The sequence below is a fragment of the Vicia villosa genome, unplaced genomic scaffold, assembly GCF_029867415.1.
Source record: "Vicia villosa cultivar HV-30 ecotype Madison, WI unplaced genomic scaffold, Vvil1.0 ctg.000339F_1_1, whole genome shotgun sequence".
NCBI classification, from domain to species: domain Eukaryota; kingdom Viridiplantae; phylum Streptophyta; class Magnoliopsida; order Fabales; family Fabaceae; genus Vicia; species Vicia villosa.
The window spans coordinates 899,324-923,858 of record NW_026705151.1 but is presented as its reverse complement, the minus strand read 5'-3'; the positions used below and the strand labels follow the sequence as shown (position 1 = coordinate 923,858).

The 24,535-nt window shown below is 33.3% G+C and overlaps 1 protein-coding gene across 1 annotated transcript; it reads right to left on the bottom strand.

The window, feature by feature from the left end:
* Window positions 1-895: 895 nt before the first annotated feature.
* Window positions 896-23,107, bottom strand: LOC131626983 (phytyl ester synthase 1, chloroplastic-like). Its single transcript, XM_058897818.1, has 14 exons — window positions 22,586-23,107; window positions 17,729-17,757; window positions 6,378-6,485; window positions 6,115-6,273; window positions 5,481-5,585; window positions 4,991-5,097; window positions 4,564-4,685; window positions 3,938-4,046; window positions 3,663-3,793; window positions 3,052-3,421; window positions 2,692-2,805; window positions 2,442-2,527; window positions 2,186-2,295; window positions 896-2,111 (listed from the first exon to the last, which is right to left on the bottom strand). The coding sequence occupies exons 1-14, from the start codon at window positions 22,840-22,842 to the stop codon at window positions 1,921-1,923; spliced, it is 1,998 nt and encodes a 665-aa protein (XP_058753801.1). The 5' UTR covers window positions 22,843-23,107; the 3' UTR covers window positions 896-1,920.
* Window positions 23,108-24,535: the final 1,428 nt, after the last annotated feature.

Here is a 24,535-nt window from a genome sequence, read left to right as displayed (position 1 = left end):
TAACGTGTTTTTTTTGTTTGATGTGTATTTTGTAACGCTCGTCGGGCAGAATAACATGTTTTTGTTTTGTTTTGTTCTGATTTCGGATTGTATCGCACAGTGTATTTGTATTGGATTTATCATGTTAGTTTTTGGAAGTGGTAATCGGGGTCGGAACATATGACGGATGAGGTGGATGTCTGGAGGAAGTAGAACTGGAGATACGTCCACCACGAGACAAAGTAGCCAATCAATGTAAGCTATAGTTTATGATTATCATCTGGGGAGGTCATTTCTAAAAAATCAAGATTAAAAATAATAAGATTTTTTTTTCCAATTTTTTGTAATGACGTCCCCTGATGATAATGATAAATTATAACTTACATTGATTGGCTCCTTTGTCTCGCGGTGGACGTACCTCCGGGTCTTCTTCCTCCGGACATCCACCTCCTCCGTCATATGTTTCGGCTCCGGTTACACCTCCTCCGTCATTTGTTACTTTCAGTTGTACGTATTTTTATTAAAATAATAAATAAACCTTTTGAAATTTGGAAGCCTTTTTTTCTCCCCACCACTCTCTCATCCCCACCTACCCGTGTTTAACAATATGTAACTTTAATTTTATGTAATATTATCGTTGTAATTTTCACCCGATTAAATAAAGCGAATTGTTCATTTTCTTCTGTCCAGACCTATTTTCGGAAGTTCATTTCCGAATTCCTCCAAGGGGGGTGCGCTCGGAGATGAACTTCCGAAACACCACATTTTCTGAAAAGTGACTTTATTTCGGAGATGCATCTCCGAAATCAATATTTAATATTAAAAAAAACACGTTTTCGAAAGTTCATTTCCGAAAACACCTTTTTTCCAAAAAAAAGTACCGTTTCGGAAATGAACTTCCGAAACAAGGGGTATTGTGGTAAATTCACCGGAGGTGGCCACGAAGGTTGGGAGGTGGGTGAAGAAATTCTCTTAAATTTTTTTAGAGTTGCGTACCGCGAACCCGAATTCGTACCACGTACCAGAACGAATTGTGAATTGTGTTGAACACCCGTACAGATAAGTGCTTCAACTACCTGCTCTTTGAAGATATATTTTTCTTTGGTGTTGTCTTGTATGTTGAATTTGTCTTAATGATGATTGACGTTGTTATAATTTGATCATTTGGTTTTTCTACCGACTATTTGAAGATTTATTTTAAAAAGAGGGTGCTATCTTTACACCAAAAATTTATCATTTTACATCTACACCATATAGAAATACAACATAGCTAAGCATGTGTTAGTGTGTCATCCCTACTGTATATAATTATTAAAATTCTGAAAAACCAAAACTGAATAGGTATACTGTGTAAGTGTCATCCGCAGTGTAAAACTATCATTTCTGTTTTAAAAAATAAGACAACAGTTTTATAAAGCAAACGGAACCTTAGCTTATGAATTAAAAATATATATATCTCAACTCAAAAGTTGATCTGAGTTGGAGAAAATGGCATAAACACAAACCAAAGGTTCATAAGTATCAGACTTATCAACGCAAACAATCATCCAAACTAAAAACCAACCATAGAAAGCCTTAGAATGAAATCCAAACACTTCTGGTGTATGAATATAGACTATAGACATATAGTTTCACTATGGTAGAGAATGATACATTGATACCTCGTACATGGTTCAAGATGCCATAATCCTAGAATAAAAATTTACAAATTTACATGCAACTTGAGTATGTTCCTATCCCAATCATGTAATTTATTCATTTGCTTCTTTTTTATTTAAACTATAGGGAGATTAGCACAATTGTTCAACCTTCTATGAGCTATCATGCCTTCTGGCAAGAAAGCAATTCCTGAAACTATTCACAGTTTACATTGTTTGCCCCTCTAACCTAAATCTAAATTTTATGGATAAATTAGAACTTACCATTTTCTCTGTGGAACAATCAAATTTCAAAAGTTGGAATGTCAGATGCAGGACCGTGTGTAGCTTGGTATAATGACCGAGTCAATATACTTCTATAGGGATCACTTTCTCGTTTTTCCTTCAAATAAGCAATACATCTCTCTACCTCGGTTTTCACTTCAAAATATAATTCTTGAGATTTCTCCTTGTCCTTAAGTTCCTGTTTCCTTCCTGTCAAACAATATCTCAAATTTTACCACCACATTTTAGTTTATTCCATGTTGAGAAATATGCATTGGGCATACCTTCGGTTTCAATTGGTTTTCCAAAATAATAGTAGAACCGGCCCGGAACTTTTGGCAAAACTCCAGGCAGATACACTTGTTGATTTTCCACCTCACCACCAACACCAGCCCTAGTTTAACAATAAATAAGATGGAAAAAAAATAATGCATATGTATATATCATATGTATAAAAGAGGGAAAAGAACGAAAAAATAAAAGTATATACATAATGTTATAGTTAGTCAGTATAAATCAATAAGAAGCAAAGTTAGGTACCTCAACTGCACAGCCTCATTTGTAAGGCTTTCTATTTCAGACCTGAAGTAAGGAATCTTTACCAAGTCATCGTAATCAACCACAACCTGAAAAGAACAATGTGATATGCGATTGTGAATTGTGATATTCAAATCTAGGTTCAAAACATTCACAAGAACATTGGTAATGATTTGCCTTCAATGCCAGCATTTTGAGAAAAATAATTACTTTGTAAAGGAAAACCATTGGCTGATTAAATACTGAAACTTACTTGACCAAGATCATCTTCTCCAACAGAACCAAAAGGTACGATTTTGGCTCCAAATCTGGCAGCCATCCTGACAAACTCAGATTGTTCAGGCCAGAATAACTTGTATTCTTCACCCTGATAATTATCACAAAATGATGGAGAGATTAATAATACTAGTATATTTTAGATCATAAATACTCCGATTACATGAGAATAATCCTTGTGGTGTATTAGGCATAGTTATAGGTGACTCTAGTGTGAGAGTTTATTATCACTGTCCAAGAAGAACAAGTCAGAGACTTTAGAAAGAGTCAAGTGACCGAATCTGGATTCCATGAGAAAGATTAAACTCAAAATAAAGAGCCAACTTAATAGATTTACCTTCCTATGAAAAGCCTCGCGAATTCCTCCAGGAAATAATATGACATGTGACTTGGAAGAAAAAAGCTTGAAAAGGTTAGTTGCTGTTACAGGAAAAATACCCATAACTCTTAACCAGTCAAAAGAAGATACTTCTGGCAATCTTCCCCTTTTCTGTCTCCTAAACATTAAGGGATGTGCCATTCCTCGAACAATGATGTCTTGCTCAGTATAAATTCGAGATAACAAGGAAACTTTGTCCAATGCTAGCAGCATGTGGTTCCCAACTAACAAAACAGGCCCCTTGGAAGGAATTCCAGCAAGGCCCTTTACAATCTTTCCATTCTCCAAAGTTGAAAGCATTACAGAGCTAGTGATGAAGTTAAACAAACTGGAAGCATTATAATAGAAAAGTGTTAAATGCTATTAGTTCATTACAAATCAATTCAATGAACAAGAATAAACAAATACGAATTGACAGGCATACAATGTCATCAAGACATCAATATCAAACAACTCATCATGGTAGCTGCAGGTTAAGCTTTCCCTGCACTCTTCTATGCTTATTTAATATGAATTCTCTTGCTTTGTGTTAATAGCTTAAATAGTCAAATATATTCAGTAAGTTTTACCTGTATGATTCTATTATTTTATTGGCCTCATCTCGTGTAGGCGGTATGAAATCCGAAGCATAGTCATGATACTTGCCACGCCGGTAGTAAGAAGTTCCCTTGATTATAGTTACTAGGTCAAGGCTGCCTTCCTGCAAAGGCCCCAAAGCTAGGGTCAGTTAACTTCCTACTGGTTTGATATCATCTGTATCAGACAAATAAGATCACGATGCATTTCTGGATGGAAACTTAACGAGAAGCATGCCAGCAGGAAAAAAAAAAGGAGAAAAGAATACCAAGAATAGGAAATGGCCACTGTCATCAAATTTACGGAGTTCACAGTTAGGCAGTAACTGACGTAGTCTTTCACCTTCCTGTTGGCTAGGTAGTAACTGGTCCTTTCCACTAAAAGAACAAATGAAATAACTCAGTTTCATTTTGCAGAAAGAGTCATACACTGAAAAAGGAAAGTGTGATATGTTTATGAAAAGGAAATCATGGTATGTATATGAATTAAAAGGTTTAGAAGTAATAAATTTTCATAAATTGGTTGTTCACACAAAACACTCTTTTTATCAATTTATTTTGCAATAGCATTTTGATAGGTCTGTTATTGTTAGTTAAGAAGTAGTAATTTGTTAGTTAATAGTCGGTTAGTTAGTTAATGGATAGCTAATAGTTCTGATGAGGGGTAGTTAGGTTAAATAAGGCATGCTGCCTATTAATAAAGAGGAATGGGGCCTCTTTGGCATTGGGAGATTGGCAAACCCTCGAAGTGGTGCCATTGTTTGTAATGAAAGGGGATTCTTCCCCATTTTCTGTTATAATATACCAGTTGGTTCTATCACAATTCTGCTATGTGATAGAACATATGATTTAATATGATGACCAATGTAAGATATACAGTCACAAGGAGATGAACCTGCAAAGTATCAAAGTCTGAGCTTTGATAGCATATAGGCGTGAATCAGCATATGCTGAAGCAGACTTAAGCATCTTTAGTTTCCACAAAAATGTTTCTTTTGGTAAAATGTCTGTAAGAACCTGATAATTCAATCAACAATAGATTTTCAATATTGAAAGTAAATGAAGTGAAAGCTCAAATGAGCAACAACTAGCCATATCAAAGAAATTGCAGTGATGTGCAACCATGGTCTTCCAAAGTCCAGCATGTTCCACTTAATATTTATTCTGAATTATCCTTTAAGCACTGTCAATGGCATTAACTCATTATTACTCACACAACATGCTTCAAATATTCCAAACATAAAGAAAAAGTCACACACTCCTCTTCTAATTGAAATTGTTTTTATTTAATTTGTTAATTAAAAACAATAATAGAACCTTACAGGAAGAGATGATGCAAATGTAGTAAAATTGCCTAGTGGCTCTCTTGCTGCATTTAGTAGTGGTAGTCCTTTCACAGTGTTATCGAACACCGTCCTCAGAATGTCGCCTAAAGTTAAGAAAAAAGTTGATGGCATAAATGGAGAAAAATATCATTTTCTTTGGTAAAAGATAAAGACGGAATACAAGTTCTCCACTGTGAAATTTGAACTTCACCAAAAAAACTAGGTTTGTAAGATATTGAAGTGAAAATTTAGCACAAGTTCCTAGTGACATAGACGAAGTTAAGTATTTGTTAATTTAATTAACTAGAAAACATAAATAAATTAAATTTTAGCGGAAAATGAAAAAAAGAATCGAAGACAAGAAGAGCAAAGGCATCAAACATTTATATGGTTAGGAGCTATGAAGATCAAAATTGGACTAAAGGCGCCTGACATGGATGTTGAGAAAATAGTACATATTAAAAACAGCAAAGAAAAATGAGCAAACCTGCACTCAAACTGAGAATGTTAGGCAGAGCAGGAGAGAGTGAGGCAGGCAAAGCATCCAACAATGGTGTTAGAAGTTGCACCTGGGACCTACTGAAAGAAGTAGCTGCCAAATAGGAAGGTCATGGTCAGATGATCAGGTACTTTATGATTCTTTACAGATTTGCTGTTACATCAAAATCAACCTGGATAATATTCAACAATTTTCACTCAAAAGTTCTAGCTATGAAACGCATTTTCAATGAACCATTTCCAATAAATGGCATCACTTGGAAAACACTAATCTCCAGCTTATTCATAGGCAATAATAGACATCTTAGTTCCATATTGCTTACACTAATCAGGTTTTGAGAACCCTTTGTTCTCGTATTAATTCCATATTGCTTACACAAAAAAAAAAATAGACATCTTAGTCCAGGCTAAAGCTTGGCTGCGCTAATTATCAGACTTGTCATTAACAACTCCATAAGTTCACACCAAATTTTCATTGTTGGGGAAGCATGAGAAGTATGCTATTAGTGCTAACTAACACCAACATGATCCAAATTACAAAATGTTACTTGGTTTTTCCAAAATTAGTACGTAAAAGGAAAGCTATTAAATCTTATATACATCACTAAAAGCTAAAAAGTTACCTGGGTTTGCCAAAATTAGTACAATATCAACATCACGGTTACGAGCGGCAACAGCCAGCGCAAGGCAGGCTCCTAGAGATTCTCCGACGAGATAAATGGGCCTATTTGGTGAACGTTGATACTCTAACTTAACAGTTGTCTCAACTAACTTCACAAGGTCTGCAACAGGAAAATAAATAATGATGGAATACAGTACTAAAAAATAAACATAATGTATATTGTTAATTAGAGAATTGAAGATGAGCAGTAGAAGGAAAAAGAACCTGTAAATGGTGTTCGATCGGCAACTGGAATATGCAAGCACCAGAAATTAAATAACCTTCCGAGTTTGCGATGATGCGAAACAAGTCCCAAACCCACGCCATCAATTCCTGTAAACTAATTATAAGGTAGTTGTTTGATACATATGGAATTAGATTAGATGAATAAATATTGTGGTGAAATAAACTGTATGGTGCACAACCAAGATATAGAACTAGCAATGTAATTGCAAATGAGGTTACAGGAATGGTGGAGCTGAAAGCATTGTGCGAAGTAAGACGCTCTCATCTCACATTCCGATAGTTGCCGCAAGAAGGTGGCGGCAATTCTGCCACCAGGGAAACCTCAATCCAATTCTCTGATCTCTGCGTGATCTCATCAAGTATATGAAGTGAAAGGGAAGATGAGAGAAAGAGAGAGTGCTGAAAGTCTAAATGTTGTAAAATTTGGGGATATATTTTTACAATTAAACTTAGTCGTGTAATGTACATCACCAAAAGCACACTACACTCTAGAGACGTACTGTTATTGAATTTAAGAAATTGGACAACCAATCACAAAATTTTAATTAATTAAAAAATAAATTAAGAGTTTTCTCTCTCCTTCATAATTTCAACCACCTCATCAATTCAATTAAAAATAAAATTAAAATTAAAATAAATTTAAAAAATTGCTCTCTTCTTATTGGTTGTGCCTAAGAAATAGATTTAGGGTCGTGTCCATGCAAGAATTTCTCGATAATCAAATACTTATCTTTCAAGAATTACTTACCGGCAGAAAATAAAGATGAGAGAGTTATTTTATAATATTTTCTCAAAAAATTCAGTAAGAATATGTTAATATTTTATTAAAGAGATGAATTTGGAAAAGTTCCTTAAATATCGTGTTGTTGGAAAAAAAGAAACGTGTTAATTGAAAATATTGTTTAAATTAGATATATTTTGGTTAACTTCTTACCTTATACACAAATTATTTGTTTTATTTCAAAACACATTAAAAACTACTATTAAATTTTTTTCTTCCTTGCTCTCATAACTCTGCGTTTTTTGAATTGTCGAAACATATTTATACCATTTATTCAAATGAGAGTGTAATTTTAGATCAATTAGTTATTGTACAAATAGTATTCGTATAGTATATAATTGAGTTGTATTATCCTAGAAGCGTCGTGGTAGAGTGATTGTTTTGTATAATTTTTGGTAATACAGCCAAACGTCATTATGAGAGCGACCTAGTCTGCAACTCGACCTAGTAATTTCTTTAGTGGGAATTTTTCGAAATTGTAAAACAACAATTTTATGACATTTCTAAAACTGTCATGGTTATCAAAGAAATTATTGGTAATTCTACAGTTGTTGTCTCTAACAAACCGTTCAAATTTGAGGAAAGTTGTTTCAAATGCTGGCAACAAAAGATGCACTTTTCTAACCCTGAAAAAGGTTGTCAATATTTTGATTTTGGATTAACCGAACAAACTAACAATAAGAAAATATGTGGATTCAGATGGAACTGATAATTTTGCTGAAACTGAATCTGATGTGAGCGATTTATAGCTCAGGAAAGAAATCTCCATATAGAAATAAAATGATTATCACATTCTAAATGGACTCATTGATGATCTTTATGATTATTATTGTAACTGCAAAACCGCAAAACATGTTTTGGAAACTTTGAAGAAGAAATATGATACTGAAGAAGCTGGAACAAAGAAGTATGTTCTTAGCCCCTACCTAAAGTATCAAATGGTAGATAAAAAAATTCAGTGGAAGCTCAATGCCACCAACTTCAGAAGATTGCTCACAAAATCATTACTGAAGGTATGCCCCTATATGAATAATTTCAAGTTGCTGTTATCTTTAACAAACTGCCCCCTGGTTAGAAAGATTTTAAAAATTTGCTTCGTCATTATTGTAACGGAGTGCCATTAAGAACAAACCAAAACTATGAAAAAGATTGAGTTTCTTGAAGAAACACAAGAATCTTTATTAGGTTTTCACTAAAGAGAAAGAGAAGGGAGACGAAGAAAAAGAAGAAGAAGAAATTCATGATTGGTTATAGATGTTTTATTATTCACTTACTCAATAAGGGTACAAAGACTACAAGTGAATAACAACAACAAATATTAATGCGAACAACAACAACAACTAACCTCTCTCAACAACTTAAGAGAACTAGTCTATTTATATACTACTAAGATAACTTAAGAAACAAGCTAACTAAAACAATTGGGCTAAACAAACAAGCCCAATTCGACATGCTAACAAACCTAGCATTATCGACTTCTGCATGCTAGAACACATTTTGACTACATCATGCAAGACTTCGACATCAACATGGAAACAAATTTCGACAACCTACTTAAACTCTATCGAACTAAGAAGCTATCACTGTCAAGAAACGAGTGTTCGATCCAAAATCTCACAAATCCCCACCTGGGAACAAACTTTATAACATAAGGGAAACAAACTAGCTTTCATCGTGCAGCTTTATCAACTACATACAATAAAAAAAACTTGCTACTTGGCAGTGTCTTAGTGATCATATCAGCAACATTATCTTCAATCGAAACCTTCAGCACTTCTCCAGGCTCGATGATTTCTTTGACGAAATACTGCCTCACATCGACGTGTTTGGTTTGCTCATGATAGACTGGATTCTTTGACAGATGTATGTCATTTTGACTATCACATTCAACAATGATAACTCGATCTTGAAGTTTCAGCTCCTTAACAAAACCTTCAAGCCATAATGCTTCTTTCACAGCTTCACTAAGGGAAATATATTCTGCTTCAATGGTTGATAAGGCAACAACCTTCTAAAGTGTCGCTTTCCAATTAATTGTTGTGCCAAACATAGTGAACACATATCCAAAAATAGATTTTCTAGAATCCATACAACCCGCATAATCAAAGTCGACATATCCTTTGATTTCTACTTTACTATCATCACCACATGCTCCACCATAAATTAGTACTATGCTCAAATACTCATTTATGTACCTTAGAATCCACTCCAATGCTTTCTAGTATGCCTTTCTAAGATTTTCCATATATCTGCTTACAAGGTCCACTCCATACATTATGTCTGGCCTTGTACATACCATAGCATACATCAAAGAACTTACTATACAAGCATATGGAATGTTATTCATATAGGCTCTTTCGACTTCAGTACAAGGACTTTGAGTCGTACTCAGCTTGAGTTGAGGATTAGTCGGTGTTACAACAAGCTTTGAATTCGATATACCAAACTTGTCGAGAATATTTTCAAGTATGTCTCTTGAGATAAGCATAATCTCAACTGCTTTCTATCTCTCCGGATGTCAATCCCAAGAATTCTAGAAACAGCTCCCAGATCCTTCATGTCGAACTCCTTATCGAGTTCAACCTTCACCTTATATATTTCCTTGACATAGTTGTTTGCTATAAGGATGTCATCCACATAAAGCAACAAAATAACAAGTGAATTTCCAGGTCAAAATCTGAAGTAAACACAGTGGTCAAACTGAATCCTAATGAAACCTATGTGTGCCATGAACTTGCCGAATCTCCTATTCCATTATCGAGAAAATTGTTTCTGTTCATATAAAGATTTATTTAGCTTGCACACATAATATTGCTTTCCCTTTTCTGCATACCCTTCAAGTTGCCTCATCAGGATTATTTCATCTAGATCACCATACAAGAAAGCATTCTTCACATCCATCTATTTCAACTCTAGGTCGAACTTTCCCACCATGGCAAGCAGCATTCGAATGGATATGTGCTTCATAATAGGTGAGAACACATCATTGAAGTCTACTCCTTATTTCTGAGTGAACCCCCTAGCAACCAATATTTCCTTGTATCTCTTCGACATCACTCATTCAATTCCTTCCTTAACCTTGAAAATCCACTGATAGTTGACTAACCTGGCCCTGGAAGTTTCTTGATCAGCTCCCAAGTATTATTATCATGGAGAGATTTTATCTCATCATCCATGGATTTCAGCCATTCAGTCTTATTTCAACTCCTCACAGCTTCCTTGAAGTCTATAAGTTCTTCATCAAGGACCTCACATGCAGAGATTAAGGCAAAGGCTAAGAGATATGCATAACCAAGTTTCTAAGGTGGCTCAATGATTACTCTCGACCTGTCTCTTGCCAACAGGTAGTCATCAACTGTTTCCTCAGTTTCTTCATCATCAACTTGGGTTTCTTCTTCGACTTCATCTAGGTTGTGTAATTCAGCATCACTATGTTCCACCTCAACAAGAATCTCTTCCTGTTCCAGCTCTTCTCCATAGATTTTTGCAATTTGACCTACATCATCAGTTTTTTTAATACCATTTCTGATTCGTTGAAAACTACTTCCCGGTGATACACCTCTTATAACCGTCTCTAGGCACCACAACCTATAATTTTTGACTCCTTCAAGTTACCCCATGAACATACATCTCAGAGCTCTAGGTTCGACCTTGTCTTTCCTAATGTGAGCATAGCCTACACAACAAAGTAATCTAAGTCTCTCGAGATCAGGTGGATGTACCGACCAGCCTTGTTCATGTGTCTTCATCCTCAAGGCAGTCGAGGGAAATCTATTTATCAGATATGCTTTTGACAAAATAGCTTCAGCCTAAAACATCTTCTTCAATCCAACACTAACTAACATGCATCTAACTCTTTTTAAAACGGCCCGACTAAACCTTTCTGCTAAACCATTTTGTTGGGTAGTACCTGCAGTAGTTATGTGTCTTGCAATACCAAATACAACATAGTAGCTATCAAACACCTCATTGAAAAATTCAAGACTATTGTAGGTCCTCAACCTCTTAACCTTCCTTTCGATTTATTTTTCAACCAGAGTCTTCCAACTTCTCAAATTTTCAAAAGTTTCATCCTTAGCTTTTTGAATGAATGCCCATAACTTTCTGGAATAATCATCAACTATGTATAGAAAATACCTTGCACCTGAGTGTGAAGGACACCTTACAAGCCCCCAAAGATCAGCATGAATATAATCAAGGGATCCATGTGTTCTTTGTTTACCTTTGTTAAACTTCACCCAACAGGATTTACCAGATACATAAGGTTCATAAAACTCCAGCTTTTCGACCTTGTCACCACATAGCAGATTTTGTTTTGACAATTTGACCAGGCCCCTTTTATTGACGTGGCTAAGTCTCTTGTGCCATAGCTCATTCTTCGACACAGGTTTTGTGGACACCACATCTGTTGAACCATTCACAACCTCATCCTCAAGGATATACAAGCCTTTACTTTTTATGCCTCTCAAGACTTCCTTCGACCCCTTATTACCCTTAGGATACCTTGCTCTCCTTTGAAAACATATATTTTCTTGTCAAATTCACCAAGATAAATCAAACTTCTCTTTAAATTAGGTACATATGTAACATTGGTCAATAGGTGTATTGACTCATCATGGAGCTTGAATCTTACAAATCTAATTCCTGCAATTTTGAAAGCTTTATTGTTTCCTAGCAGCACTAATCCACCATCTTGATCACAACATTCCTCAAACACATCTTTGTTTGGTGTCATGTGCCAAGTTCAATATGAATCCATGAACCATTCCTTGCAAGAATTGCTACTTAAAACTACAAGAACATCAGATGATTCAAAATCATGTTGCACAATGGTTGCATTACCATTGTCGTTACAACCACTGTTGATCAGGGCACGCCTTTTTTGTGTGTGACCCTCTTTCTTACAGTGATAACTCCAAATTGTAAAAGTATCACCATCATAATATTTCTGCTGACCTTTACCCTTCTTCTTTTCAAACTTACCATTTGTTTTCAAGAATTTCCCCTTAACAGACAAACCTTCACCAACAAACGATGGTTTATGCTCCTTCCTCTTGTTCAAGTACTTTGAGTACAAGGTGGATTAAAATTTTCAAAGGTTAAGGAATATCTTTAATACAATAGAGTTTCTTTGAAATGAGCATGAGAACATGGTAAAGCACACAACAACAACAACAATGCTTAATCTTCACCAATAATCTTGACATCGATATTTTCAAGATCAAGAAGCAATTTTTTGAACATATCCAACTGCTCAGTCAAGACTTTGTCTTCACTCATCTTGAATAAATATAGAGCTTGCTTCAGATAGAGGTGAATGACCAACGATTTGGTCATGTACGACCTTTCGAGTTTCTTCCACACACCCGTCGTCGTCTTCTCCTTCGAAACCTGTCGGAGAACCTTATCAACAAGGCTCAATACGATGGCGATGTGGGTTTTCTCTACCATCATCGTTATCTCCTTCTCCGATAAAGCAACATCCATCATCTCTGATCCTTTCAATTCTTCTAACAAACCTTTTTGAACAAGAAAGGCTTGCATCTTCAAGCGCCACAAACCAAAGTTATTCACACCGGTAAATTTCTCAATCTCATATTTCATTGACGACATCTTCTTTTCCATGCTCACCGTACTAGTTTGTTGTAACGGAGTGCCGTCAAGAACAAACCAAAACTATAAGAAATATTGAGTTTCTTGAACAAACACATTTATTAGGTTTTCACTAAAGAGACAGAAGAAGAAGAAAAATTTCAAGATTGGTTATAATTATTTTACTATTCACTTACTCAATAAGGATTCAAAGATTACAAGTGAATAAATACAACTAACTTCTCCCAACAACCTAAGAGAACTAGTCAATTTATAGACTACTAAGCTAAGTTAAGCTACAAACTAACTTAAATGAATGAGCTAAACAAACAGGCCTAATTTGACATGCTAAGAAGCCTAGAATTATCGACTATTGCATGCTAGAATACATTTCGACTACATCATGCAGGACTTCGACATTAGCATGTGAACAAATTTCGACAACATGCTTAACCTATGTCAAACAAGAAGTTATCCTTGTCGAGATAATAGAGTTCAATCGAAAATCTCACAGCTATAAGACAAAAGTATTTTTAATTTTGTTTTACAGGACTTCTCACCGTCGTGGATAAGTCCTAACCACCATAATTTGTCATACACCTACTGACTTTTGAGTGTCCCTGTCGTTGCGACGGTAACATGGACACTTGTATTTTTTGAACAACACAAATATATATTTGAAAAATTTATGCAATTTTTCTAAAATAATTTTGAGTTCCCCGAGGATTTTGTATTATGTAGAAATAATTTCTTCAAAATTCTCCTTTCCAAAATTTTTCAATTCTTTCCATTCTATCTTCTCTTTTTTTCAAAACTTTCACCTCCCTTCCTTTTCAAACTCTCAAATAAAATCTAAAGAAAAAAATAGAGAAAACTATAATTTTTTTTAAAATTATAGAGAAAACTGTAATATTTTTTAAAATTATATTTTTGTATAGAATAATAAACGAAAGTGCATTATTTTTTAATTTTTAAAGTATTATAATAATATAGATTACATTTGAAAAATAAAATTAAGCTTTCATAAACCTCTCAAAACTACCATTAGAGATGCTCTTAACTACTAATTGTATATTGGCTTCAACTATCAACTATCAATCAATTATCTATTTATCAAAATTAACTAGCACCAAACCACCATTATTTGATACGATATAAATTATATTTAAATACATATCTAAATTTGAAATAAGCTATCAATCAACTACCTATCTATTAAAATTAAATACCACCAAACTACCAATAATGCCCTTTACTTTAAGATTTTTTACACTTACAAAATATTAAAATAGTAAAAATATAAGTCTTCAATTAATTCACTCTACTTCAACCAAATGCTACCAAGTGTCAAGTTCTTATTTGACACTTTTCAAATTTAACTTTTTATTCCACTTCCCTCTCTTTCACTCACCATTTCATTATTCTTTCAAATTACATTCATTTTTCTTTTATATTTCTTTCTCTTTTTGTTTCATTATTTTATCTTTTATACCTAATTATTTTATTTTCTCTTAATTATTTTGAATATATTAAAATGTATAATTAGAGTATATGATTATCATATTAAATATTTATTAGTGTATAAATATATATATATATATATATATATATATATATATATATATAATGATGACATTTAGTTTTGTTTTTACGATAAATTTAATCAATTTTATTTATTTATTATTATAAAAATTATTTATTAATCTATTTTAAATAGCTACACACAACTAACTTTCTATTTCACAGATCACTATATAAAAAAATACTAATTGAGATCCTCTAACTTTAAGGAGGAAACTTCCCTCTAACTTTTCTTCTGTCTCTCTCCTATTACATACTCTCTCTCATCATATTCCCCTCCCTTTTCTTCTTTTTTTTTTCTCACTTTTTTCTTCAAAAAATTGCTAAAAGTCACCAAAGGTAGAGAAGGCAAAGTTAGAGAATCCCTATCCGAAAAATAAATATTTTTAATTAATAATTTTTATTATTTGAGATACAAATTTTTTATTATTAAATATCAAATTTCTTCCTTTTTCCTCACAAGTCACTATCAATAAAGTATCTATTTTATTTTAATTAACAATTGTCTTTATTTAACACACAGGATTTTTATTTGCAAATGTCAAACTTCCTTTTTTTTTTCACGGGTCACTATCAACAAAATACCTATTTTATTTTAATTAACAATTAGTTTTATTTAGGACACAATTATTATTTTCAAATGTCAATTTTTCTCTTTTTCTCATAGGACTTTATCAATAAAATACATATTATATTTTAATCAAAATTGTCTTTATTTGACACACGAGATTCTTATTTTTAAACGTCATTTTTTTTCTCACGGGATAAGATCAACAATTGTCTTTATTTGGAGACACAAAATTCTTATTTTTCAATTGCTAAAATTTCTTTTTTTTCACGGGTCACTATCAGCAAAGTACCTATTTTATTTAATTAACAATTGCCTTTATTAGAAACAGAAAATTTTTATTTTCAATTTTCAAGATTTTATTTTTTTTCTTTCTCCATTTTACAAACTTTTTTTATTTTTTGTATAATTGTTTGATACAATTGAATTTATATTATCATTATTAACTTTATAATTAAATAATTCATTTCAAATTTATATGTATATCTAAATAAAATTTATATCATATTAAATAAATTTATCCATGTGGATGAACAAATATTTTTTTAGTTAATTTTAAATGAACAATAATTATATAAAATCAATTGTATTAAAATACAAAGAGAAAAAAATGATTCGTGAGATGAAAGAAAATTGAGTATTTAATATTTAAAAATAAGATTTTTATCTTTTAAAATAAACTAATTGTTTATTAAAATAAAATACGTATTCTGCTGATAGTGACCCCTAAAATAAAAAGTTTGAGATTTTAAAATAAGGATTCTATCTTTCAAATCAAGATAAATTGTTGATTAAAATAAAATAGACAGTATACTGAATGATTCGTGAGTTAAAATAAATTATTTGGTACCATATAAATTGTATTTAGATACATATGTAAAACTTAAAATGATTGACTTAATTGTAAAATGAATAATAATCATATGAATTTAATTATATTAAATAGTTATACAAAAAGGAAGAAAAAAGTAGTTGTGAGATGGAGAAAAAAAAATTAATATTTAGAAATAAAGATTGTTTTTCAAATTAAGGCAGTGGTTGATTAAAATAAAATAAATATTGTGTTGATAGTAATCTGTGAGATAAAATAAAACGGTTAATTTTATTAAAATAAAAAAATAGATTATTAGTATTTTTAGTGATGGTAAATAAATAGAGAAAAAATTAAAATAAAAGTGAGAATGAGTGGGAAAAAGAAATGTGAGAGAAATTTGAAATTTTAATCCAGAGAGAACGAGTGAATGTAATATTTAATTGTAATTTAATTAATGAAGGTTGAAAAATGAATGTCACATGTCAATTTTAGAAAGAGTTAAATATATAGTAGATTGTTAAAATTAAGACATGATATGTTGTAATGAAGATGAGAATTAAAAAGGTAAACATGACTTGATTAGTCAAATACTCTTTTTTGAGTATAAATAATTTATAGTGAAAGGAAAATTGAGGGAGTTCATGAAATTGATTTATCTATGACAAATTAACACATCACCATCGGGACATGTGTCTATTTTACTATAATTGTCTTTATTTGAGAGATAAATACAAAAGAAACTTTTTTTTTAATTTTATTTTTTTATTTTATGGGTTTTTATTTTTTTATTTTTATATAATTATTTAATACAATTGAGTTTATATGATATTATTATTTTACAAATAATTCATTTAAATTTATACGTGTATTAAATATATTTTATATGTTAGTTGTCGCATAAAGGGCCAGTTTGTTTCAGCTTTAAAAAAATGGATTTTTTCTTTGTATTTTTGAAAATAGATTTTCTAAAACCGTTTTTCAAAATATTACAAGTTTTTTTATATTCGTTTTTTCTAAAATGAAACACTTAATTTGACATCCTATAACATAAACATACATAATTGAAGACCAAAACTTAGTCAAAATCATAATTTTTTTTCAAAAAATTGTATTTCAAAAATGATTTTTATGAAAATCTATTTGAAATAGCTTCAAAATTAAGTGATTTTTTAAAATTTTGATATCCAAAATTTTTCCCCATAAATAGATGAAATACCTAAAATCACATTTTAAGAATAACTATTCAAACAGATTTTTCATTTCAAGCTTTTATAAAAAGTTTCTTTGTAAAAAAATTTTTCGCAAAATTTAGTAACACTATAAAAATCATTTTTAAAAAAAGCCAAAATAAACGGGCCCAAAATTGATGGTTTATTCAAATTATTGTTGTTAGTAGAATATTTAAAACTTATTAATAAAATATTAATATACTGTAATATTTTATATCAATACAAATATTCAATTATACACTTTTAAAATCAATTTAACATTTTGTTAAAAAAAAATCAATTTGACCTATGTTGAACCAACGTCTTTAGACTTGCAGATTAAGGTATTTTCGACCCAAGTGTATTTTCTCCCGATACTTTGGTACGATTTTAATCTCGCCATACTTTATTTTCAAATTTTTAGTTTGTTCAATTAAAAAAAATTGGTCTATTTATTGTTTTGTCGACTTATCATCTATCTACTATTAATAGATAAAGGAATAAAAAACTTATGTTTTGTCAAAAGAAGAAATAAAATAATTAGGTGTCAAATAAATGTGGAATTGATAGATTCGTTTGATACAGAAACGTTTTATCGAATGGTGGCGCCACTTCTAAAATATAACTACTGTAAAATAAAACAAGAATTTACTATCTTCTGTAAATTTCTTTTTCATAAAAATCTTCATTGGATTTTGTCGTTCTATGATGCTTGAATCTACGTTGGATTTATGTATTGGTTTAGAAGTTTTTCAGCAACTAATTAATAACAAAACAATGACTGACCTGGCAAGAACAGCATCAGCGGAGAATTTATTACAATGGTGAATTGACCATTGTTGAAGATGAACTTGCGCGGCTAAAAAGTAATTTGAAATTATCAATGTGTATTTCATAATACGAACATTAGCAGAGTATTACAAATATATATGGACTCTGCACTGAAGACCTAATGGACCTAATGGGCCTAATGGACCTAATGGGCCTAAACTAATATACATTATGTATTATTTAATACCCCCCCATAAGCTTGGGGGTATATGGAATGAATGCCAAGCTTACGGATGTTACAGTAAAATGGTTTAGTGTCCAAAGGTTTCGTGAAAACGTCAGCAACTTGTTGAGAGGAAGTCACGGGTAGAAGATGGAACAAGTGTTGTTGTAGTTTTTCTCGGACAAGGTGGCAATCTAATTCGATGTGTTTGGTTCTTTCATGGAAGGAGGAGTTTGTTGCAATGTGACGCGCAGACGCATTGTCGCAGTACAACAATGCTGGTTGTTTGAATGAGATACCGAGTTCATGTAGAATGTTTGTTAACCATTGGAGTTCACAAACAGCAGACGCCATAGATCTATATTCAGCTTCAGTAGAACTTCTGGATATTGTGGGTTGTTTCTTGGATTTCCAAGAGATAAGAGAGTCACCAAGGTATATGCAGAATCCGGTAATAGATCTTCGCGTTTCTGGACAGGTAGCCCAGTCTGAGTCGGAGAAAGCCTTAAGTTGCAGTGGTGTTTTGCTGGGGAAGAAAATGCCTTGACCAGGAGAATTCTTCAGGTAGTGAAGAACTCGTAGTGCAGCGTTATAGTGTGTGTCAGTTGGTTGTTGCATATGTTGGCTCAGCTGTTGTACTGCATATGAAATATCCGGTCGTGTGTTGAGCAAGTATATGAGTTGGCCAACTAGTCTTCGGAATTTTGTTGCATCAGCTAATGGAGTACCATCGGTTGATTGGAGGCGAGTATCTCGTGCCATAGGTGTTTTGGCAGGCTTGCATCCAAGTAAACCTGTGTTGTTTAGTAAATCCAAGGTGTATTTGCGTTGACATATGTTGATGCCGGAGGCGTTGCGTGCAATTTCCAGGCCTAAGAAGTACTTCAAAGTGCCCAAATCTTTGATACGGAAGTGTTGATGCAGGAGAGCTTTGGTTTGGTTGATGTGGTGCAAATTGTTTCCTGCAATAAGAAGGTCATCAACGTATATCAAAACACAAGTAAAATGTTGATCAGTGTGTTGTATAAATAAAGAATGATCGGAGGAGCATTGTTTGTATTTGTGAGTTATAAGAATGTTGGATAGCTTCTCAAACCACTTTCTACTGGATTGTTTCAATCCATATAGAGATTTCAATAGTTTACAAACTTGATTTGGATGAGATGTTTTTAGACCTTTAGGAGGAGTCATATAAACATCTTCATCTAAATCTCCATGAAGAAAAGCGTTATAAACGTCTAATTGGTGTAAATGTAAATTCATAGAAGAGGCAAGGGCAAGAATTAACCTGACAGATGTAAGTTTTGCTACAGGTGAAAAGGTTTCAAAGAAGTCAATACCTTGTGTTTGGTTAAAGCCTTGTGCTACTAATCGAGCCTTGTGTCGTTCTATAGTACCATCAGATTTGAATTTGGTTTTATAAACCCACTTGCATCCGATGGCTTTCTTACCATTTGGAAGAGTTGTCAAAATCCAAGTCTGATTGTCAATTAAAGCCTGAAGTTCTGTTTGCATAGCAGTAACCCAAAGTGGGTCTGTTGAGGCTTGTTTATAGTTTTTAGGATCAGTAATGGCAGTTATGGATGATATGTATGAATGATGGTCAGGAGAAATATTTTGATAGCATATATAATTTGATATGTCATGAGGAATGCATTTGTATGAATGATGGCAAATGAAATCCTTAAGGTATGCAGGTGCTGTCTTTAATCTAGTAGATTGTCTATGTTGGACATTAATGGGTGAGGGATCAGTATCATAGGGGTTAGGAGAAGGGGGATTGTTTTGGTTTGCTAAATCTGTTTGTTGTATGGAGTGTGGAGTAGTGATGGTGGGGCTGTTGTGAGGGTTATGGTGTTGGATAGGTGTTTGGTTGGATTGTGTAGGAATATTGTTATGTGGGCTGTTTGGTATGTCAAATATAAATGGGTGGTTGGAGGTATCTGTGATAGGAATTTCATTGGTTTGAGGTAGAGGAGAAGGTGTATAAGGGTAGATATTCTCATAAAAAATACAATTCCTACTGGTGAAAAGGGATCTGTTGGTGAGGTTAAAAAGGAGGTATCCTTTTATGCCTAAGGTAAAACCTAAGAAGATGCATTTGATACTTCTAGGATCTAGTTTATCTCTCTGTTTTGCAAGAGTAGTGGCATAAGTCAAACATCCAAAGGTTTTAAGTGTATCATAAGTAGGGGCAGTTTTAAAAAGCAGCTCATAGGGTGTGTGGTTATCAATGGTGGGACTACATAATCTATTTATTAAAAAAACAGCATGACATAATGCAAAAGACCAGAAAATTTTGGGTAAATGGGCATGAAATAATAAAGATCTAGTAACATTAAGTAAGTGGCGATGCTTTCTTTCAACAGTGGAGTTTTGTTGAGGTGTTTCAACACAACTCCTTTGATGAACAATACCTAAAGAGGCATAGTATGAAGGCATGAGAAATTCTGCCCCATTGTCACTTCTAATGATTTTAATCCTGCAAGAGAATTGAGTTTCACAGTATGCAATGAAGTTCTTAATATGTGTTCTAGTTTCAGATTTGTGAAGCATTAAAAATATCCATGTATACTTAGAAAAGTCATCTACAACAGTTAAGAAGTATTGAAATCCATCCATAGAAGCAGTAGATATAGGTCCCCATATGTCCATATGGACTAAATCAAAACATTTTAAGGAAACAGATTTACTAGTGGGAAAAGGGAGTTTGCATTGCTTTGATAAATGGCATGTGTTACAAGCAGAGACTTTACAATGTGTAATAGTAGTAAAATTTTGGGACATTGTGTGTAGGACCTCATTAGAAGGATGACCTAGGCGACAATGCCATAGGGAATCATTAGTGTTTGAGTGATTATAACTAGTAGAAGAATTGCAGCTATTCAAAACAGAAAAATGATGGATAGGTTGTGTGTGCAGCAGATATAGGTTGTTATGTTGAGTCACATGGCCAATCATTTGTCTGGTATACACATCCTGAATAAAGCAGGAATTGTGTGAGAAAGAGATGCTATATTGATTGTTTTGACATAGTTTAGAAATTGAAATTAAGCTAAATTTGAATGCAGGTAAATATATGACATTGTGTAAACTTAATGAAGCCTCAAGTATAACAGTTCCAGAATAATGAGCAGTTAGGTATATACCATTTGGGAGAAAAATTTTGATAGGTTTGATAGCATCAATGTCAGAGAAGCAGGTAATATGAGGACAAACGTGGTGTGAAGCACCAGAATCCAGAATCCATGTAGAGTTTTGATGAAAGGGATTACCTGAAAACATACCTGAGATCACTCCTGTGTCATGATTGGAGGATTTATCATTGTCCTGTGGATCTGGTGTCTGATTTTTGCGCGATTGTTGAAGCAGCATCATGAGATGTTGGTAGTCTTCTTTTGAGAGGACATGTTCTTTATCCGAAGCTGTTGAAGCTTTGGTTTCAGAGGTGTTTTTGGAGTTCTTGCTGCGATATCCAGGGGGAAATCCATGCTTAAAGTAACAGTTCTCGATAGTATGATTTGTTTTAGTGCAATTGGTACATATCATAGAGGTTTTGGTATTTGGTTTGCCTTTGTTGCGTGAATTTTCCTTTTGGTTAGCATATAGAATGAGAGGACTGGGATTTGCAGCAGGGACGATTTGTTGTTGAACAATGAGGGAGTAAACACGACTTATGCTAGGTAAGGGATCGAGAAGCAAGATCTGAGTTCGAATGTTTTGGTAATTATCATTTAAACCTTTCAAGAAACAAGTAACGTACTCCATGTGTTTGAATTTTCGCACAGCTTGTGATAGATCGCAGGTGCAGGGTGTAGAACATGTACAAGAAGGCGTAGGGCGCAGGTCTTCTAATTCATCCCATAGGATCTTTAGATCAGTGAAGTATGTGGATAAAGATCTGTCGCCCTGTTGAATGGAATGGATATCACGAAGAAGATCGGAGAAGCGGAAGTGATTACCTTTGGTGAATCTTTCTCGCAAATCTTCCCAGAGATCGTATGCCGAATCGAAACAAATAGTGCTTTGAGCAATATGTGGAGAAAGAGTACGATTGAGCCAAGAAATTACCATGCTGTTTGCGCGATCCCATAGCTCGAAATTAGGGTCAGATGATGCTGGTTTAGGAAGATTGCCATTGATGAAGGCGAGTTTGTTCTTGGAGGTGAGGGCACGGCGCATTGATTTGCTCCAGTTGTAGTAGTTGTTGTCGTCTAACGGTGGTGCGACAATGGTGGCGCCGGGATTTTCACCGGGATGCAGATAGTATGGATTTCTAGGGTTTAGAGATGGATCGATTGGGTCTTTCTTTGAAGAATGAAGAGTTTTAATGGGTGTGGTGGGTTCTTCCTCGCTGTCAGACGCCATGAGAAGATGAGTATGATGATGGTGTAGACAGAGAAGGAAGATGATGAAAAAGGTTTTAGTCTTCTGATACCATATTACAATGGTGAATTGACCATTGTTGAAGATGAACTTGCGCGGCTAAAAAGTAATTTGAAATTATCAATGTGTATTTCATAATACGAACATTAGCAGAGTATTACAAATATATATGGACTCTGCACTGAAGACCTAATGGACCTAATGGGCCTAATGGACCTAATGGGCCTAAACTAATATACATTATGTATTATTTAATAGAATTCTCCAACGGCAAACCGCAGTCTAACGGCGAAAACCACCGCGGAGGTCCACCGTCTGCTTTTATCACCTCTTTCGCTTGCTCCAAGTATTCCTTCCAACCGCTCAGTCTCTGCTTCTCCTCCATTGCTCCAACACTGTTGATTGACATGGCAAACCGAGCAGAGGTTATGCTCCGTATACTGCCTGACTTAAGTTTCAAGGCCTGAAACGGCTGCTTGCGGCGGAAAAGCGAGGAGAAACAAGCTCCAGCGGCAATCATGGCTGTTTTTGGTATCTCAGCAGAGGTTGCAGGAGATTTGAATTAGTTATTACTAACTAGTAACTACTACTAGTAGTCATATAAGATATATACAAAATGCAAAGGAGATATAACGTACGTTGTTTTCTTTCTTTGATATAAACACTTGTTTAACGTTTTGTTTTCTATTCAACAAAATAATAGAGACTTGTTTTGTGGATATCCTATCTAGGTGCATTTCATTTCAGAGAAAAAGATATACAAAAAGTGGTGTAATAGATGCGATGGGATAAGAAGAACATAGAGAGAGAAATAACGATAAAGATAATATAACGTGTTATAAAATGTGTTGAAAAATTATGGGGTGTCTAATTATTACTTTCTAATGATAAATATTTTTTAAGTCAATTGATCTTTTTGAATATTTCATATTATTTATATACATATAAAAATTAAAATAAAATTTTATTTAATTAATTTTATTGTATAATAAATTTTGATTTTGATTTTTTTGCAAAAATATATCCACATACTAATATTTTTATAGAATAAAGAAATAAATTGATACAAAGTGTTATTTATTTATTCATATTATTTACTTTCTATATATAAGTATAAGTATAAAAGGAATTTGGACATTAAACGAATCTGACCACGATTCGTTTTACCACCCCTAATTAATATGTTTGTTTTGATGTGTGTTGAGTTGACTGACATCTATTTACACTTCTTGCTTAAGTTAGATTAGAGGTGTAAATATGCATCACTTTCAAATGGTTTAGTAAATATGTCAGCTAGTTGGTCAGAAGATTGAAGAATATGAAAGAATGATAAGACCTTATTTGATATTCTCACAAACAAAATGACAATAAATTTCAATGTGTTTTGTGTGTTTGTGAAAAACTTGATTTTTGGCAAATGTGAATGGCAGCTTAACTGTTACAATAAACTTTTTTGATGGTGGTGGCGAGAGAAACCTAACTAATCAAAGGGGAAATAAAGTCCATCTAAAGAATTTGATTGTGAACAGCCGAAAAACGATCATGAACACCTTGAAGGAATTCCATGACGCGTTCTTGATTACGTTGGTCAAGATTGCTTTTAGCATTACCACAAATATATACATAGATTGACGGGAACAATAGAGTTGAGTTCATCCCAGAGAGATTTGAGTTGAGTGAAATAGAGAGAAACGAACATGCCTTCTTGTTTGATGGAAGAAGTTGATTGTTTTAATTGATATATTTTAGGAGCATTTTATTGAGAAAATAGATCCTTTATGTCGGACCAGATTTATGTTGTAGTTTCAGCATATAAAATACTAGGATGAATCTCAGTTGGAACTGAATTAAGAATCCAACTTGCAACCAAATCATTGCATCGTTGTCACATAGGAACACCTTCTTTTTTCTTTGGGATGGTAAGTGACCCATCAACAAAATCTAGTTTGTTTCTTGCACAAAGTGCCTTTGTCAATGCACAACTCCATGAACCGTAGTTATCACCTGTAAGTATAGGGGTGACAAGAACAATTGAAGAATTATCTAAACGGTGAATAACATATGGGTATCTGTTTGGGGTTGTTATGGAGTGATCGGTGAGTGGAAGGTTTACAGAAGAAAGACCGAGAGTTTTTAAGGGGTGAAATATTTGACATGGTGGCAAATGGAAACTAATTTGTGTCAAAAAGAATTTGGAAACAAAGTGATGGATA

Excerpts from the sequence above, each read along its gene's own strand:
- LOC131626983 (XM_058897818.1), bottom strand. The coding sequence starts at position 22,842 with ATGATTGCCGCTGGAGCTTGTTTCTCCTCGCTTTTCCGCCGCAAGCAG. Across the intron at positions 4,047-4,563 it reads CAGACTTTGATACTTTGCAG|TGGAAAGGACCAGTTACTAC; the intron begins GTTCATCTCCTT and ends TTGTTCTTTTAG. Across the intron at positions 2,296-2,441 it reads AATGAGGCTGTGCAGTTGAG|GGCTGGTGTTGGTGGTGAGG; the intron begins GTACCTAACTTT and ends TTGTTAAACTAG.